This window comes from Zalophus californianus, chromosome 16 (genome assembly GCF_009762305.2).
Source record: "Zalophus californianus isolate mZalCal1 chromosome 16, mZalCal1.pri.v2, whole genome shotgun sequence".
NCBI lineage: Eukaryota > Metazoa > Chordata > Mammalia > Carnivora > Otariidae > Zalophus > Zalophus californianus.
This window is the reverse complement of record NC_045610.1, coordinates 60,545,550-60,559,468: the sequence shown is the minus strand read 5'-3', so window position 1 is coordinate 60,559,468 and position 13,919 is coordinate 60,545,550. Positions and strand designations below refer to the sequence as shown.

The window sequence follows — 13,919 nt, the reverse complement described above, 5'->3', positions numbered from 1 at the left end:
ACGACTCTGCCGAGGGCGCGGACCCCTCCCCACCTGCCTGCCATGGGCGGAGAAGTGTGCCGAGCTGGGGCTGATGGAGTCCAGAAAGCCCAACGCGCACACGGACACAGACGGCTCAGCGCCTCCCCCGGGGCTGCAGGGAGCGTCCAGCCCCGGCGGCGCCGTCTGCCCGGAATCGGACCGGCTCCGCTGGCAGGAAAGGCTCGATCCGAGAAGTGCCCGCCCGCCCTGCCGGCTCAGGGCGGGGAGCGGTGCTGCCATTCCCCCGGGACCTAGCCGGGTGCCCAAAGCCCCGGGTCTGTAGGAGGGAGGCAGGAGAGCCAGGAATGAGATCGTGGAGTAGTCCTCAGACCCAGGGTGTAGACCGGCATTTCAGCCCCACACGGGCATCCAAGCACCGTGCGGCAGCCCCGCGACCCCCTCTCTGGACTCAGCGGCGATGCGAGGCTCCGCTCCCCAGCGCTCCTCACCCGGTACACGAGTGTAGACGATTTGAGTTCTTGGGGACCCGGTCCGGCCTTGAACGCCCCCTGCCCGGGCCCCAAGGGTGTTCTGTGAGGCCAAGCGGGCTGAACTGAATTCTGTCTCCCCAGCCGGCCGCGGCCTCCCACCCGCCCGCAGCCCCGTCGGGAATTTGGGGACATCATGCAGGTGGCCCATCCTATATTCCCAGCCCGCCGCCCCCGCTCCGCGGCTCTCGGAGCCTTCGGGGAAGCGAGGCCGGCTCGGCGGGGGCGGCGGGGGGGGAGAGACCGGAGGAGGCGGCCCCCACGCGCGCCCGAACGACCCCCGCCCGGCGCAGCGGGCCGGGCCGCGGACAATTAAAGCGGGATTCCTCCCCCGCTGACGTCGGCAGCGCCGAGGCCCCTCCCGCGGCGGCATAAAAGGCGCGGGCTCCGCAGCGCGGGTGGCAGTGAGGGCCAGGCAGCGCGGCGGTGCGGACTGCGCGGCCGAGCAGCGCGGCGCCCAGAGCGCGGGCCGCCCGCCGAGCCCCGCCAAGCCGAGTCCCAAGAGCCGGACCGGAGCGCCGGTCCCAGCGCCCGCAGCCATGCCGGCCGGCCGCACCGCGCGCACCTGTGCGCTGCTCGCCCTTTGCCTCCTGGGCAGCGCGGCCCAGGATTTCGGGCCGACGCGCTTCATCTGCACTTCGGTGCCCGTGGACGCCGACATGTGCGCCGCGTCCGTGGCCGCCGGCGGCGCGGAGGAGCTCCGGAGCAACGTGCTGCAGCTCCGCGAGACCGTGCTGCAGCAGAAGGAGACCATCCTGAGCCAGAAGGAGACCATTCGCGAGCTGACCACCAAGCTGGGCCGCTGCGAGAGCCAGAGCACGCTGGACGCGGGCGCCGGCGAGGCCCGGGCCGGCGGTGGCCGCAAGCAGCCCGGCTCGGGCAAGAACACCATGGGCGACCTGTCCCGGACGCCGGCCGCCGAGACGCTCAGCCAACTCGGGCAAACTTTGCAGTCGCTCAAAACCCGCCTGGAGAACCTCGAGGTCCGCGCGCGCACCGCGGTTCCCCCTCCGGCTCGTGCGCCCCTCTGCCCTGCCCCACCCCCACTCCCGACCCGGCCCCACACCCCCACCCTCGCCTCGGCCGGGCGCTGAAGCCCCACCGGGGCTGCCCGGAGCCTGCGGGGCCCCGCAGACGGCCATTCGTCCGAGCTCCCCGCCAGGCCGCCCCCGCATTCGCCCTGAGGGGACCGCGCCGCGGGCCTCCCGGCACGGTCCCCGCTCCGCACGTAACCGTATGGTTTTCCCCCGCCCTTGCACCCCCGCAGCAGTACAGCCGGCTCAATTCCTCCAGCCAGACCAACAGCCTCAAGGATCTGCTGCAGAGCAAGATCGATGACCTGGAGAGGCAGGTGCTGTCTCGGGTGAACACTCTGGAGGAGGGCAAGGGTGGCCCCAAGAACGACTCGGAGGAGAGGGTCAAGATCGAGAGCGCCCTGACCTCCCTGCACCAGCGGATCAGCGAGCTGGAGAAAGGTAATGGGCGGGGGGGGGGGGGGGGGGGGGGGGGCGTCGCTGCCTGCGAGGCTCCCTGGGCCATTGGGACCCTGCCTCACTCCAGGCTTCCTGAATAGCTCCGCTTCAGGCTGTAAAAGCCTGAAGCTCCTCCACCCCTCCAGCCCCTTCCCGCTGCCTGAATCCCTGCCCTGGGTTTTGGGGTTTCCAGTCGGTGTTTCTGATAGGCCTGGGGCCCCCTGGGCTGGAAACATATGGAGGGAGGGGAAGCAGAGCCAGGAAGGGATTGATTGGTGTCGGCTGCACCCCCCCAACACACACACACACACACACACACTGGAAGGATTTTTCCAAGTCTGATATGTTTAAGCTTCAGGAAGTTTGCGCTGTAGCTGCGCTGCTGCCAGTCCCTCCCTGGTAAGAAAGACTGGCTCTAGCCGGTCCCCATCCCCAGCAGGGAATGGGGTGCAGGCTGGGGATGGTCCATTTTCTCCCACCTCCACGGCACCCCTGCTGTCCTCTGGGGATCCCCGGGTTACCCCCTTCAGGTGAGCCCCCTCCCTGTGGTTTTATTTTCTGAATGACTCAAGTCCTGGCATCTTGCACATCCTGTGGTTCCTGGGTCACCAACTCTGGCCAGCCCCACCTGCACCCTGGGGCTCACAGATGAGTTGGGCTCAGCCTTGAAGTCACAGAAATCAAACAAGGTTGTAAAAGGGGGGTGGTCCTGGGCTTGGAGCAGGGCCACGTGACCCTTCTTGGACCACAGAATGTGCCGGATGGATTTAAACAGTGCCATCTTAAGGCGCGTTATGTAACTGAAAAACAGATCAGGGGAAGGGACGGAGGAGGGAGGGGGGAGGAAAGGAGGGGAGATTGGGGGGGGAATGAAAAACAGCCCCTAGAGAGGTCAGGGGCTGGATCTGCTCCAAGGCGTGCGTGGGGGCAGGGGCGAGAGTACAAGCCCAAGATGGTTGGGGGGAGCACTCAGGGGGCCAGGCCTGCTGTTCCCTGATACCTGAATGGATCGGGGGTTGCTGGCCCAGCAGGATGCCTTCTAGAAATAATTCTTGGCCTGGGGGCCTGTTTCCTCCCGGACTCCCCGGCAAGCCCCAGGCACACCCAGGAGCTTGCAAGTGTGTGTCTTCCTGGTTCTGGGCCTGGTGCCTGTGCCCACTGCTGGGTTGGAATGTTTTGCCTGGAGTCAGTCACACCATAGCCGGGGCCACAGCTGCAGTGCGTGTGGGCTGAGAGGGGGCAGACAAGCGTTCGCCGAGACATCTCTGGCAGGCAGGGAGCTGGTGGCTGTTGTGTAAAGGGAGGCTGTCAGGCCAGGAGCCCGATTTTTCAGGAAACACAGAGGAAGCTCTCCCTGAGAATGAGTGACATAGTCCTCAAAGCAGTCACCTTGGGGGGGGGGCCCTGGCTCCAGGGATGACTCCCCACTCCCTGCTGTCCTGCCCTCTCAGCAGGGCTCCAAGCAGAGTTGCTAGAAGAGCCTCAGAAGAACGTCTTTCCCGCCTGTGGGGTAGATAGGATTCTGGAAATAGCTAGAGTCCTCAGGGCTCGTTGACTGGGTCAGAAGAGCGACCAGGGACTGCAGCATGTCCCGTCCTCGAGGGGAGTGAGCTGGGCACCGGGAGCCTGCTTGTCTTGGGTGGGAATCCGGGAGGAGTATTTGTGAACTGCATCCAGGAATCAGGTCTGCTAAAGGGGCTGCTCTGGGGGGCAGCTAGCCTCTTTGGGGCTGGAGAGACCTCCTCCCTCTGTGGCCACACCACCAAGGGCCGGTTTATCTGGTGTGGACTGACCGATTCCCTGCCCAGGACCACCACGTTTCCCCCCACCCGCATCCCCACCTCCCCAGGGGCATGATGTGGGAGCCTGAGCAGTGAGGGCAGAGAACGGGGATCAGTTCTTTTGGTCTGGCCCTGTGCCCTGGGCGGGGCAAAGCACTTGACCCTGCTGGGCCTCCCTCGCAGCAGCTATAGAATGGAGATGAGTCTGCTCCTAGACTTCCCAGACCTAGAGGGCAGGTGAGGGGGGAGCAGTCTCTGTCTGGGACAAGTGCTTTGAGGTGCAGATGAGGACTGTGCCCTGTCCTCTCCAGGTCAGAAGGACAACCGTCCCGGAGACAAGTTCCAGCTCACATTCCCGCTGCGAACCAACTACATGTACGCCAAGGTGAAGAAGAGCCTGCCGGAGATGTACGCCTTCACCGTGTGCATGTGGCTCAAGTCCAGCGCTGCCCCTGGGGTGGGCACGCCCTTCTCCTATGCCGTGCCGGGCCAGGCGAACGAGCTGGTTCTCATCGAGTGGGGCAACAATCCCATGGAGATCCTCATCAACGACAAGGTAGAGCCCCCAGCCCTCTGAACTCACAGGACAGCATAGTGAGGCCCCCCCAGCAGAAGGGCCCCGTCAGGCAGGCCTGGGGGGAAGACGGGGAGGAGCGGCGCCCTTGCCCACACTCCCTGAACAGTGTGAAGCTGGAACTTTCCCAGACAGAGGCCTCCCGGGGTGGGGGGTGGCACAGGATGACCCAGAGGGTGCTGCATCCCTCCAATCGAAGCCCGGCTCCTCCTCCCCCAGCTTCCCTCCAAACTGGCTTTGTTCCTTGTATGTGGTGGACCGCAGATGCTCTAGGGGTGGTGAGGGTACCCGCAGAGATTCTTCCAGAGTCCACAACTATCCTGCTCAACCCCTCACCCCTGGGAGGAGGCCAGATGCACGTGAGCCCCTGGAGGGTGCAGCCTCTTCCCTCCCAGGAGCCTTTTCCGAAGCTGTGGAAGGAGCTGCTGGCCTTCCGACTCCCCAGTCTGTGGCAGCGTCGGTAGTGAATATCTCAAACCCAGGCTGGGAATTGGAATCCAGGCCCCTGCTGTTGAGGCCTGGAGCAGAAAGGGTGGTTCCTTTCTGGGCCCCATGTCCCCAGGTTAAAGGGTGTGTGGGTCCTTTGTCTGCCACACCATGCACCCCCCGCCCCCCGCAGAATGCTAGAGAGGAAGGCGAGTCCCAGGCCAGAGGCTGGCCTGAGCCTTAAAAGGCCCGGTGTGTGGCGCCTGGTGTCCGCATCTCTGCAGAGGCCGTGCGGGTGTAGACCCCGCAGATCTGGCAATTTCGTGCTGGAGGAGAGGAGAGAGGCCCAGACTGCAGCAGTGAGCTGAGACCCCAGCGGTGGGGCTCTCCCTCCCAGGGCTGGTTCTGTAGACCAGCAGAGCGGGAGGCGGGTGCGGAGGGGTGAGGACATGGTACATTCAGCTCGATCTTAGGGGCCCCTTGACAAATCGTCACATTTCCTGTGTGACTCCCTGATCCATCGATGGCTAGGGCTGGTGGACAGGGAGGTCACGGGGCGGTTGCCGAGAGAATTCAGTGATGGCTCTCGGTATTTATTTTAAACGTTGTGATCAGAGGAGTAACGGTTGACGCGGTGAGTGACGATCACTGATCTGCGTTGTGCCCCTGGACCCGTCACGCCGTGTGTCCTCCCCTTCCCAGGTGGCCAAGCTGCCCTTTGTGATCAATGATGGCCAGTGGCACCATATCTGCATCACCTGGACTACTCGGGACGGGGTCTGGGAAGCCTACCAGGATGGCACCCAGGGTGGCAATGGCGAGAACCTGGCGCCCTATCACCCCATCAAGCCGCAGGGGGTGCTGGTGCTGGGCCAGGAGCAGGTACTGGCCCGGGGGCCGGCGGGGGTGCTGGCTGCAGGGGGAGGAGCCCCAGTACCAGAGGAAGGAGAACCAGGGTGGGTGACCAGGGACAAGGGGGAGCGAGGAGGGAGCGGGTCGGAGGGGCGAGTGGACCCCCCACTCCCAGAAGGAGCCAAGGGAAGCAGGTTCTGCAGCGGTTTGGGCTAGGTCCCGGCACAAGTGGGAGTGGGCTTTGGTCCCAATGTTCGGGGGCTGCGATGACACTTTCTTTGGCACGGGAAGGCCAGTCTGCCTTTAGCGATGCATAATTTATTTCCTGGAAGTGGTTTGGCTCCCACTGGGCACCCGGAGGGAAGCGTAGGTGGGAGGGTCCCAGACCTTCTGCTCCCGTTGGGCTCGGCAAAGAGTGACATCTGAGCTCGTCTCGGCAGGGAGAGTAGCAGCGGCTCCCCCAAGGCCCGGCTCCTATGGTGGTGCATAACCCCAGCTGACCCCCTCACTGGCCGAGGGACAGGCCGCACGTCAGGCAGGGTCCAGGTGTCCCCGGGAGATGCTCTGCATCCAGGACAGAGGTGGCCGGTAGTGGTCCTCTCTCTGGGCTCCTCATGGGAGGGGGACCAGTGCACAGCTGAAGACCCAGAGACAGGACACAAAAGGGTACTTCGAGGTGGATGTGAGAGCCCCTGATGGGGCAGACACGGACACGTGCCCCCTCTGAGAGACCCCCACCCCTGCAGCGCCCTCCACCCTCACCCTCTGCTTTTCTCTGAAGGACACCCTGGGTGGCGGGTTCGACGCCACCCAAGCATTCGTGGGTGAGCTGGCCCACTTCAACATCTGGGACCGCAAGCTGACTCCCGGGGAGGTGTACAGCCTGGCCACCTGCAGCACCAAGGCCCTTTCTGGCAACGTCATTGCCTGGGCCGAGTCCCACATCGAGATCTACGGGGGAGCCACCAAGTGGACATTCGAAGCCTGTCGCCAGATCAACTGAGGCTTCTGCCTCCGAGCCTCCCGCCCCTCGGGCCTGCCAGCCCACCTCCCCCCTGCTTGTGCGGTGATGACCCTCTGGTGTCTTCTTCTCTCCCTCCCCCCAGGAGTGACTCGAGGCCCTCACCCGCGCACGCGCACGCACACGCACACAGCCCAGGCCGCCCTCCTGCCCAGGAGGAGGCCCCGCTTCCCTGGAGGAGTCCACGCCTGGTCTCAGGCCTGCCCCGCTCATGCTCGCTCTCGGCTGCAGCTGCGACATGGGGCCGGGCAGACGTAGGTGAGGATGTGTGTGGGGGGGCGAGTGTGTGTCTCTGGGAGGGAGGCGCTTTCTTTCAGAATGAGCTGTCTCCTTTCCTTCTTCCTCCGTGGTGTTGGGAAATCTTGTGACTGGTCGAATAGCTGTACTTGCCAACTCTGTGAGCTGCCCGCAGGCCTCGGGGCTGCGCGGCTTCCTCCGCACGCGCGTCTGTCTTTGCAAACCTTTTCCAGAGCCACCTCTCTCTCTACCGGGAAAATAAATGTCTTGTAGCAGTTGGTTCGAGGCCAGGGGGCCTCTCCACAGAGAATTTCTCTTTCGTAGTAGGAGCGGATTCTCTCTGACTGTGCCCTGGGGTGGCACCTTGTGCTCTCCGGTGGTGAGACAGGGAGAGGCTGCTGAGGGGCAGGGGGGTGCGGCTGGCCTCAGGAAGAGGGCAGTCTCCGCCCAGTGCCCAGGCAGCACCCCTGCGGGTGGCGTCTGAGGACGGTGCTGGGCCTGGGAGGCTGGTTTGCATGCCCAGCTCTCTGGCTTTGGCCCAGGACCAGGTCTCCAGGCCACAGTCTTGCACCCTTTCGAGGGTGGGCTCCATCCCTCCCTTTCAGCTGCCCGCTGGTGCCCCTGAGGGGGGGGGTGTCCCCCACAGCCCAGGAAGCCAGGCTTTCCCGGCCCCTCCCCTTTGAACTCTGCAGTGGAGACCAGGGGCATCCGTGGGTCAGCTCAACAGCGGACCTTTTAGACAAGGTTACCCACATTCTGATTGAGACCCAGCCAGTTAGGACCAGTGACACTGAAACTGGACCAGTGGATGAGAAGGTCTGAGCTAATTTTGACAGCCATATTCCTCCCATGCTCCCAGGCCCAGGTTGGCTGGCCGTGGTGAGTCCTCCACGGGGGCGGGGCCTCGGAAGGCCTCCCACGCCGAACTCCCCGGCCAGTGCTGGGGCCTGAAACCCACTCCCCCTTCTTTACAGGGCTCCAGTCCTGCAGCAGCCGCCAACCTGTCACCAGCTGGTGACACTGAGACACGACCAGTGTCCAGAACCTTGAACTTTATTTTCCCCCCATGAAAAGCACACATACGTTTCCTTCTAGTCCTTCCGAGGCAAGGGGAAATGCGTGTGTGTGCGTGCGTGCGCGCGCGCGTGTGCGTGTGTGTTTCTGTGTGTTTCTGTGTGTGGAGAGAAAGAGAGAGAGACGAAGACGGGCCATGCCCCAGGTGGGCTCCCAGCTCTCTGTCGTAGCATCTGGGGGTCACACGTCTCGAGGGCACCCTGGACTCTGTCACCAGGAGTCTAATTAGCAAAAGGCTGGCAAGTCTTTCTAGAAATTCTACCGCACTGCCTGGCTCATCTACAGCTGCAGACATTTCTTTGGGAGGAGCAGGTGTCCCTGTCTTCTCTTCTTCCAGGGGCACCTGTCTTCTCACACACAGGTCCCTGTTGCGTCGGAAACCTAGTGCATCTGTGTGCGTCTGTGTTGGTGTCTCCGTGTTAGTGTCCACGTGGGTGTGTGCACAGTACCCGGTCACCGTCCTGTGACGCATCGCTCTTGCTCAGCGGGTGCGGCTCGGGCGCCGCGCTGTGTGTCGTGGTTCAACAGTGGCTTTTTCTGAGACCCTTGTGCTTCGTCAGAGCCCGTCGGGTTGTGGCATCTTTGGATCTGCAGGGATCTTCTCTGTTTGCATGTTCCTCGGGGTGGCGCGTCCCTTGCTCCCTCGGTCTGATGTGTGCCCCCTGCCTGCATGAACTTCTGGTTCTGTGTTGTGTGCCCAGTGCCACCCATCGTCCTGTAACCATCCGCGTCGCTACTAAAAATGGCTGGAGAAGCAAGCCAAGGGTGTCGGGGAGGTCAAGGGAGGGATCAGCTTCCCCCTTCCTCCTCCCCACTCCGCAAACACACCAAGAAGTATTTTTCACATGTAGGTTGACAAGGAGCCTAAACAAAGCCCATGATTGGGACGGAGCGAGAGCTTGGAATCACCCCTCTAGACCAGGTTGGCCCCACCCCTCACTTCAGCCCCCTCGCGGCTGTTGCTTAGGCGAGGCCCACAGGGGGCTGGGTGCTCTCCTGCCAGCACCCCACACCAGCCCCTGCCGATCTAGCGGACCCCAGACCACCCCCCGCCCCCAGGCGGCCGTGGTGGGAGCTGTCCGTTCAGGACCACAAGCCATCCTCTGCCCTAGCTAGAGACGGGCAGAGCATACCCCAGACGCTTATGCCTCTGTCCCTTTGGCCTCCTGCCCTGTTCACCTTCCTGGCCCTCCCCTGATGCCCCCACGGTGCCAGGGACAGAAGCTGATATTCGGCTCCCTTCCCGCCCCTAGCTGGAGCCTGTGCCAAGCCCTTGACTCCCTCACTGTGTAAACACTTGGCACTCTGCCGGCCCCAAGGAAGGTTGATGACACAGCCACAAATCTAATCCACGTAGTCTCCCATCTCCTCCTTAATCTGATCGACGCTCCCTCTTGCACTGAATAACACATGCCTATCTCAGGTAAGCCGTTTTATAAAATAAGAAGACACACAGCACTGCCGAGGCGGTGTTAGCTCTTGCTGAGCTGGTGTCCCACAGCTCCCTGGGTGTCCGAGGTGGGGGAGCTGCTGACGGAGGCTCTCCGGGCCCTCGGGGCTTAGATCCCACTGGAATCGTAAGCCTTCTTGCTTTTGATAACACAGTATTATTTCTCTTACTGTAGAAGAAAAAGTTTATTACCAAACAAGAGTATTTTTATGAAAGAAAAGGACAAACCTATAAAATTAAATCAACCTCTGTCTCCCTGGAAAATACTTTCAGGCTCCGCCAAAACGTAGGACTGAAAGCGTGTATTTTGGAAGAAAGAGATACATTTTGTATGCTTTCTTTTCCTTTTGTAGATTCCCAGTTTATTTTCTAAGACTGCAAAGATCACTCTGTCACCAGCCCTGGGACCTGAGACCAAGGGGGTGTCTTGTGGGCATGAGGTTCAGTCATTCCAATGAGCTCCAGAGAGGGGCCACCTGTACTCAAAGGTGTTGGGGGCCAGGATGTGAATTGGCCATTTATGGTGGACCCTTTGCCTCGGAGCTGACTTAAGTCAAGGACTTGATGATCAGTTCCAATCCTGGTAGAAAGAACTAGGGTTATGTGTTGGTAACACAAAGAGGATAATATCCTTTATAATCTCACAACAACCAAAATGTGGCTTGACACAGCCGTGGTTTCATCTCTTAAAACACAGTGTGTAAATTTATCCAACTAATGATGGGAAATGTGTCACTTCCATGCACAGTGGACTTAAGTGCAATTTGTTGAAGGGGAATAAGTCATTGAGAAAAAAAAAAAAGCCCAATACTTAGAGTCCCAATTTTGTCTTATTTGCCAAAAAAAAAAAAAAAAATCCAACAAAGCAAACCCCCTCCGGTTGATATTGTTATAATGTATATATTGTATAATATGAAAGAGAATCGATGTATCTTACTTTTTCATTATTTGCTAACCAAAGCTGTACATTTTTCATATGATCTGCAGCCTTTTGGGTATCAAATGGGTCAAAACCATGGGACCTGCCACCTCCCATCAGCAATTCTGGAAATGCACTATTTCTACTGGTATTGCTTTTTTTTTCATTTTCTTGCTGAAACGACATGAATTGTTGAGTTTATTTTTACACAGTAAAGAGTGAAGAAAGACGGTGGTCTGAGTGGAGTGTCTCTTTTCTCAAGCTTGCCAATGCCACCCCGACCTGCCTCGGGGCGGGGGAGTGCCCAGGGACCCCCCACCTGCAGGGCCGTGTAAGCCTCGTGTCTGCGTGGCACTGTGCCCTCAGCTGTCCCACAACCCCTCGCTGACACTGGGACACTGGGGGGGGGCTCCTCAGTTCACAGGTGCAGCTGACACGGAGGCAGAGAGAGGGAAAGGGACGCCCCAGTGGGGTGAGGCCACACGGGGCTTGGGGTGCAGAGTCACCCCCTCTTCCTCGCCTCCCCTGCAGTCCCGCTCCCTCCTGGGTGAAGGCACTGTCCTACCGCACAGTCAGGCAGGGCCCCAGGGCGCCTGGCCTTGTTCTTCCCAAACAACCCTGTTCTGTTTTTTGCCACATCACCGCTGACTGCATCGTGGCCAACGCCTGGTTACCGCCCCTCTTCTGGGGTTCTCAGGCCCCTTCCCTGCACTCAAGTGTGAGCATTCCCAGATCCACATAACCAGGGGAATGGGGTGATGCAGGAACCCTGAACGCTGGCCAGAGCCTCCCTGCCCCTCGCGAGCCAAGCTAGACTCTGGATGGAACTAGAACTTGTGGGCTGCTCCAAGGGACAAAGTGGTCAAGAACCAAAGTAGCCCACCTGGCTGATGGGTCTCCCCACACCCCAACACACACATACACAACCCGGCAGCTTCGCCGAAGGGCGGAGCCCCCCTGGCTGCTCGCTGGCACGGACGCACCGCACTGACTGCAGATGGGCCTCTACGCTCGGCCTTGCCCACAGACTTCCCGTCCATGCAGTGGCGTTCTCTGTCCGGGACTCAGGAGCTGGGGTTTGCTGGGCTGTGAGCAAGCCACCTGTTGCCCGGGGTGGTTTAGAGGGAGGAGGTTAGGCGTCTGCAGGGCAACAGGCAGGCAGGCGGTTCTCCCTGTTGCCCCTGCGGGAGGAGCCTGTGTCCTCCAGAGCGGCCTCTGGCAGGTGGCGTCCACCAGCAGACATCACTCGTGGCCCCTGTGGTCAGGCCCAGGGGTGTCCCCAGTGCCGGCAGCCCCAGCCCCCACGCCACCTCTTTGGCGCCCACTCGGGAAAGTGCGTGGTTATGCCTGCAATAACATCTTTAGTTTCTAATTTCTATGAAGAGCTCATTCAACAACTCGGGTGTTTTAACTATCATTAGAAACGAATTTCTTTCCGCACTTCTCACACCTGATCCTGGCACATCAGTGAACGACTTCGGGGGGCCTCGGAACCGAGCACTGCTGCTCAGAAGGAGGCTGCCAGGCCCGGCCGGGAGCCGGCTCCCATGGGAGTCCGAGCGGAGGGATTGAGGCTTAGGATTGCAAAGCTAGAGAGTATCTTGGAAGTCAGTGACTCCAGCAGCCCGTCAGATGCTTGAAACTCTTCTCGGCTTGCACACCTCTGGTGACGGGGACCTCACTATCCCATGGAGACGGTCTGTCCCGCTTTCGGGCATCAGGGAGTTTTCTTCATCTTTCTGCCTGTTTTCTTTCTTGTAGATTGTGCTCAGTTCCTTAGATGGAGCTGCAGGGTCCTCCCATCTGTCTCCGCATGTGAGGACAGCCACCGTGGGGCCCTGAGTCTCCCCCACCCCTCAGCCATCAAACCGCAGGGGGCAAGGGGCGACCTGTCTGATCTGTGGCTTTGTCTAGCTCTGCCCTCGAGGAGGGAGAAACGCTATATCCAAGGCCTGTGAGATATCTGGGCTGGGAGAGCCTTGAGGGCCAACTGGTCCAACCCCTCCACTTTCCGGATGAGGAGATCGAGGCCCGGGGAGGCTGAGTTCAAAGTTACACAGCTCATGTGGGTGCCAGGCTGGAATCAGAACTCAGGATTCCGTACTCCCAGCCCAGTGCTCTCCCAGCCTGCCTCCCGCTGCTGTCCTCACCTGTAACATGAGGCTAACAGCCCCACCTGGCAGGCTTGTGAAGAGGGGATGAGCAGGTGTGCACACAGGGCCGGCCACAGAGAAGGTAAACACGGGGGCTGGGCCCTCCCCTCCTCTTCCTGCATCACCAAGACCCCTCCTCCAGATTCCATTCGAGAGGGCTGGCCCCTGCCCCACATGGCCCCACAGGGCCTTCCCATGAACCATGCCCTCTGGGAAATACTGCCCAGGTTGGGGGGGGTGTGGTCTTCTCGAGGTTGGGGGTTGGGCCGTGGGGCGTCTCGGCTGTAGCCCTGGGGTCCAGTGACTCCAAGGGAATGTGGTCAGTGTCAAGCATCTCGGAAGGCCGGGGAGGCCAGTTGTCAGCTCCTGGCGGCTCCTGAGGGCTGCTTCCCCCCAGCCCTCGCCACCACCACCCAGGACCCCAGAGGCTCAGCCTGCGTGGCTGACCTGCTCTGGGGCTTATCAAACTCCCTCCCTGAAGCCCCCGTGAGGGGCAACAGAGAAGCATCAACTGACCGGTGGGGGGGGGGTCTGACTTGAAGTAGCCCACTGCAAGTACAAGGTCTGTTTGAAGTCCTGCATTTTACCTGAAACTTCGATGCAAATCTTCATCCTCCACGTCGATCCCTCCCCGTCCCCTGCCTAGGTCCCCTGCTCTAGGAGGCTGGCACACACGTCCCCCTGGCATAGAAAGACAGGGTGAGGCTGGAGGGTCTCTGCAGGCTCTTTGAGCTCTCCCTGGGGCCTAAGTGCCGGTCTCCCCAATCCTTGGGTACCAGTGTGGTCCCTCTGCTCCAAGCCCCTGCTCACACAGGCCCCTGCCTCACCATCAGCCCTACAGCCCTGGGACCTGCCCTCACCAGACCTTTCCACAAGGCTGGCTCTCCTTTCAGTGTCCCTGTTTTCCTTCTTCAAAGCCTCAGGCCAGACCCCTGCTCTTTCAACCACACATGAGTTCACATTTCTGATCGTCAGTAGCGGGCCTGGGTCGTGGTTTCTCCCCGGAATTTTCTTAGTCACCATGGAAATCAGGGTGCACAGAGGTCCCAGGGTGGGGCCTGCACCTCAGAGGTCCGGAGCACAGAGCCCCTTGCCGGGACCCAGTCACCCACCCTTTACGAGCTGGGCCTCCCAGCATGGACAACGTGGACCCCAGTGGTCTCGCTTTTGGGAAGGGTGCAGGGCACAGGGGCAGACAAGGGTGCGAGACAATGAAAAGCCACGATTCATTCCTTTCTTCATGAAGGACGCATTTCCGGAGCACCGACCACGAGCAGGCACCTGGGCCGGATGTCCAGTTGGTGGTCTGCCGGGCAGAGGAGGGGCGGTCTCCGGAGGGTTGCTGGCCAGCTCCCACGGTGGGGGAGGGCAGGGGAGGACGGGGGAGGGCTGGTGTGAGTTTGCAGGCTTGCATGCCTATAAGACATTGCCAAGGAAGCCGTCTGTCCCCT

At 61.0% G+C, this 13,919-nt stretch overlaps 1 protein-coding gene across 1 annotated transcript; it reads left to right on the top strand.

Moving 5' to 3' along the window:
• Positions 1–924: 924 nt before the first annotated feature.
• NPTX1 (neuronal pentraxin 1) lies at positions 925–10,545 on the top strand. Its single transcript, XM_027568024.2, has 5 exons — positions 925–1,492; positions 1,777–1,984; positions 4,074–4,318; positions 5,465–5,644; positions 6,396–10,545. Exons 1-5 carry the CDS (start codon positions 1,049–1,051, stop codon positions 6,615–6,617), a joined length of 1,299 nt encoding a protein of 432 aa, XP_027423825.1. The 5' UTR covers positions 925–1,048; the 3' UTR covers positions 6,618–10,545.
• The last annotated feature ends 3,374 nt before the right edge of the window (positions 10,546–13,919 follow it).

Excerpts from the sequence above, each read along its gene's own strand:
- NPTX1 (XM_027568024.2), top strand. The coding sequence starts at position 1,049 with ATGCCGGCCGGCCGCACCGCGCGCACCTGTGCGCTGCTCGCCCTTTGC. Across the intron at positions 1,493-1,776 it reads CCCGCCTGGAGAACCTCGAG|CAGTACAGCCGGCTCAATTC; the intron begins GTCCGCGCGCGC and ends GCACCCCCGCAG. Across the intron at positions 1,985-4,073 it reads GATCAGCGAGCTGGAGAAAG|GTCAGAAGGACAACCGTCCC; the intron begins GTAATGGGCGGG and ends TGTCCTCTCCAG.